This window comes from Glycine max, chromosome 3 (genome assembly GCF_000004515.6).
Source record: "Glycine max cultivar Williams 82 chromosome 3, Glycine_max_v4.0, whole genome shotgun sequence".
Classification (NCBI taxonomy): domain Eukaryota; kingdom Viridiplantae; phylum Streptophyta; class Magnoliopsida; order Fabales; family Fabaceae; genus Glycine; species Glycine max.
Window position 1 is genome coordinate 37,708,256 of NC_016090.4, and position 5,005 is coordinate 37,713,260.

A 5,005-nucleotide genomic window follows, 5' to 3' on the forward strand; every position below is an offset into this window, starting at 1 on the left:
CTAGCCATCATCATTGAAAAAGACACCCTCTAACTCTGGTTCATCTAAAGACAAACTAGCAATTTCAAGAATACCACAATCATCAAGTGACCCAAAATCATCTCCAGCTACATCCCACATTTTAGTTTCCTCTTGATGATATTGTGGAGTATTCCTTGAGAGAAGTCGTAGGTTGCTATGAACAAATACTAAATCTTCAGCTCTATGTGGTGTCATCTTGTTTCTCTTTAAAGAATGGATAAATGAATATGTACTCCAATTCCTTTCACAACAAGAAGATGAACAAGGTTGCGCAAGTAGCTTAAGGGCAATCTTTTGAAGAATTGGAGCATTAATGCCATGAACTAGCCACCAAGCTTTTGGATCCATTTGACCTCTATCATTTAAAGAATCAAGATCATCAAAACCTTCTCTTCCATCCGAGAAGTTGGCAAACTCAATATTCACTTTCCTTCTTACATCCACATCAAGAAAGAACCTCTTGAAGCATTTTAATCTTTCACGAGTGAGTTCCATGTCTTGATGTGGAGGAACTCGATTAGAATCTTCACTTAACCATTCATGACTATAATATCTACAATTAAAAATAAATATATACATGATTAAAATTTATGTAATTCTAAAAAAAATGTAAGTAAAAAAGTATAGAGTCAATTACCTAGGATTTAAAGAATGAGCTAAACAATGGAGAGGAGTGCTACTCTTAGTCCAACGGTCAATTAATATGGAGTGCACTACCTCATAAAAGGTTGATCCTTCACTCTCCTCATTTCTCTCATATTGATATATGGCATTCTTCACCTTTTCAATCATTGAATCCCACATCTCATATACTAGATGGAGAGATGAAGCTTCTGTATCCGTTCTTCTAAGAACATCATAAATAGGGCTAGTGAAAGAAAGAATATAATCAACCTTATCCCACCATTTATCATCTAACAAAGTATCTTTCACAAATTTAGCCTTTGCAACATCATCTTCCTTATAAGAAGACCATTGGTCACTAATGACCATCTCTTGGAGTCCTTTCTTCAATTGCTTGAATCTCTTGAGCATTACAATAGTGGAGGCAAATCTTGTTGGAGCAATGGATAACAATTTCAATGAATTGAATGAATTGAAAATTGATAGTCTCATAGAGTGACTCATGACAAAGTTTTTCACAAACATTGCATCATCCGCAATTTGGGTGATCCAAGAACATTCTTCATAAGCAACATTATTTTTTTCTGTATTCTTGGCTGCACATATGTTCTTCAAAGCAAGATTTAATGTATGGACAACACATGGAGTCCAATAAATGGAAGGAAACTCAGCCTCAATTATTAAACCTGCTGCTTTACAAACGGCTGCATTATCCGTCACAATTTGCACAACATTTGAGTGTCCAACCTCCATAATTACCTCCCTCATATGTTTGGCAATGAAATCCTTGTCTTTGATCTCATTTGAACAATCAATGGCCTTTAAAAACATAGGTCCACTCTCTGTGACAACCATGAAATTAATAAGAGATCTTCTTTGCGGGCCACTCCATCCATCACTAACAATGCTCACACCCTTCTGGCTCCATGCATTTTTAATTGGTTGTAACAAATTCTCCACATGTCTTCTCTCGTTTTGAAGTAATGTTATCCTTAATTTATTATAACCTGGAGGTTGGTAACCACTGATCTGATTGTTGGCAGCATAGGCAAATGCCTTCCTATAATGAGGATTTCTTGCTAAATGAAAAGGCAATCCCGAAGAGTAAAACATCCTCGCAATTTCATGATCAAGTGTCTCTCTAGCTTGCAAATTAAAGGCATTTTCTACAGATGATGTCTTTCTCTTTTTTGGATCAACACCAAGAGTGTTTGTATCCATTTGGTGTTGAGTAGAAACCGGAGGCAATGACACAGATTTTGTTTTTGACCTCTCCACCCTCAATGTAGCCTCATTGTCTATCTTCTTCAAATCTATAAGTTTGGCAACTGTTACCTTTTGACAAACTCTAACTCCTTTTCCTGTCATCTTCAACAAGTGTGCCCTCACTCTAGTGTAAGACCCATTAAAGGTAAAATCACAAATATTGCATTTTATCTCATAAGTTCCACCACCAGCTACACTTTTTATCTTTGTAACATAGGTCCATAAAGGTTTGGTATCATCATCTTGTTCTTTAGCTTGACTAGGACTAGAAGCACTCATCTCTACAACAATTTAAAAAAATAAAAAATTAATGTAAATAATTTCTAAATAAAAAACAAACAACAAAAAGCAATTTGTAATCAATGTTGACCGGGAATGTGAAAATAAATACATTCCAAAAACATGTACATGACAAATACATAACAAATTTATCTCCAGCTTAACTAAAAAGAATAATAAAGATTTAGAAGTTCCTCGTGCTGCATAGTTCATGTATGGTTTGTTTGAAATTTGAAATAAGATGGATAAATAATTAAATAGTGAAGTTGACTATTTCACAGCAAAAAAAGTAAATGCATTTAGAAGCTCCTAGACGTTGGCATGTCATATTCTAATGAATAAGCCTTTGTAAAGTGGTATGTGTGTGTGTGTGAGAGAGAGAAAACATCCTTTACAATAAAAAACATAAATTACTATCAATTATTTTAACTTTTTATAAAATCATGATTCAGTATTAGATCTTTATACAATAACATATCTCTATGACAACTTTAATGATCTGTGTTTGATTATAAAAAATCAGGTTGAAATATAAACTAACACGAATTTAAGTAAATATTTGACTATTTACTTTCACATTGAAAAATTAATTTTAAAATTTAACTTTAGAAAGAAATTCTAAGTTGAGCATCTTTACATAACTTTTGGATTTAACAAAAAAATTCATTTTCAATTTTACTATTAACTTATTTTTTAAATAAAAATATCCAAAACACATGTGCAAATTGCTTCAATACAACTTGTCTCACAACATTAAAGCACAGGAACTTAATTACGCACAGTACCTTGCAGCCATCCACATTTATAACCAAGAAAAAAACACACACCACACGATTTGGAAAGCGAGAAAGCTGGCCATCACTAACTTTAATTAAAGCATTTTAGAAATATAATCCATTTTTTTAAATTAACCGTAGAAATATCGTCACTCTTTAAATCTCTGAGTCTTTAATTCAGAGAAGCTAAATTCAAAATAGAAATATCAAGAAAGCAACATGTGGGGATCAAAAGTAAAGAGACTACCAAAAAGCATCAGGCATACGTGTTTTTTCAATGAAAAGTTGCTTTTTATAATAAAATAAAAGTAAATGCATTTAAAAGGGAAAAGTTGCTTTTACGTGCTATGTGTGTGTGTGAGAGAGAAAATAGCCTTTGCCTGCTATGTGTGTGAGTGAGAGAGAGAAAACAGCACGTGATGAAAAGTTGCTTTTTACTATAAAATTAAAAAAATGGAGAAACGTGTAATATCCAGCGGGTAATAGCCAAAGAGAAAGAGTGTGTAAATTTTTAAAGAGTAAAGTGGAAAACCAGAGGCATAAGAGGCATGGCAGCAAGAAAAGAAAAGAAGAGTTTGCGGGGAAGGAAAACCAGGCAGCAAGAAAAGAAAAGAAAAGCTTGCGGGGAAGGAAAGGAAAACCATGCAGCAAGAAAAGAAAAGAAAAGCTTGCGGGGAAGGAAAACCAGAGGATAAATAAGAAGCAAAGCTTACCTGCGCGGGGAAGGAAACCAATGCGGCAATGGCGGCGCTTGCGGGAAGAAGAAGGAGAAGACACAGAAAGGCATGTATTTTTTTTGTAAGCATTTTAAAATAAATAATAAAAAAACCTAAGGCTCTTAATGGGCCGCGACGCGCGTGTCTACGTGGTGGGCCGCGTCCAACCAGAGGTGTCCTCCTATTCAACCGCGTCCGGTGACGGCGCCGGCGACGAACACCGCGTCGCACCGGAGTCGTACGCGCATGGGTGTCCAGTGCGAGTCCGACACGGGACACGCCGGTGATGAGCCGCGTCCGTGCTTCATAGCTCTCAACTCTCTCCCTCCGCCTCTCACCCTCAGAACTTTTGTTGTTGTTGTCCAACACCACTATTGGAACAAGTGCACGTCTTTCTCGATCAATGAGAGCTCCCAACCTGTTAGTAGTATTGGATTTAAGGTCCCTCCGGGAAGAGGGTCTCCGACGGGGGTAGTGAAGGATCCTGGGGGTGGGAGGAGGAGGAGCGTGGTGGCACCACCTAGGTCTTCTTGATGCTGCAGTTGCCATGTTTTTTCAAGTCTTGCAACAGCAGAAACAAATGACTATATAATACACAGAGAAGGAGTAAGTGATAAAGAGGTGGTTGGCATGCAACCTCTTCTGGCACTTCTCACATTGCATATCAGCAGAAAGAACAATTTCTTGAACCTGTTCTCAGCAAAAGAACCCAAACATCACACACAAAGTCATGATCAATCTCAAAACTGAAAATACAATAAGGTGTTCACAATACCACTGGCAGGGACAAAGACTCCATAGATGCCAGAGTAGTCCTAGTAAGAGGAAAGCTCTTCGAGATTTTTAGACCAACTTTCTCAAGCTCCTTTTTGGAACCATTTTCAAAAGCCATAACAGCATTAACTTAGCAAAATGGAGAAAAATGGAGAAAGCATTTTGGTGGGATGCTTGTTTTTGGTGGGCAGAAAATGGAGAAAGCATGAATATTCAATATGCCTTCCTAAGTTTTACCAAAAATTTTTAGTTAGAGGAAATTCGTGAAGAAACTAAACTGAGATTATGATTATGTCATGTCATACGATTTATTTTTTTCTAGAATGATGATGGAAAGATCAGAAAACATCTCATGCAAGTACCAATCTTTTTTTCTTCTTGAATCCAGTTATATCATAGAATTGAGCTTATAAACTGTAGCATATACTATACAAGTCTACAGTTACAAAAAGCCAGAAAATTATTCATCTTCGAATAAGATATTTCTTTGCACAATCCATGCAAAAAACTTCTCCACGATCCAGCAAGTGAATTTTCTTCTTTGACACA

The 5,005-nt window shown here is 36.3% G+C and overlaps 1 protein-coding gene across 1 annotated transcript; it reads right to left on the reverse strand.

Moving 5' to 3' along the window:
• LOC102662659 (uncharacterized) lies at nucleotides 1-4,231 on the reverse strand. The gene is made up of 3 exons (XM_014773789.3): nucleotides 3,796-4,231; nucleotides 659-2,192; nucleotides 1-574 (listed from the first exon to the last, which is right to left on the reverse strand). Exons 1-3 carry the CDS (start codon nucleotides 4,229-4,231, stop codon nucleotides 1-3), a joined length of 2,544 nt encoding a protein of 847 aa, XP_014629275.2.
• Nucleotides 4,232-5,005: the final 774 nt, after the last annotated feature.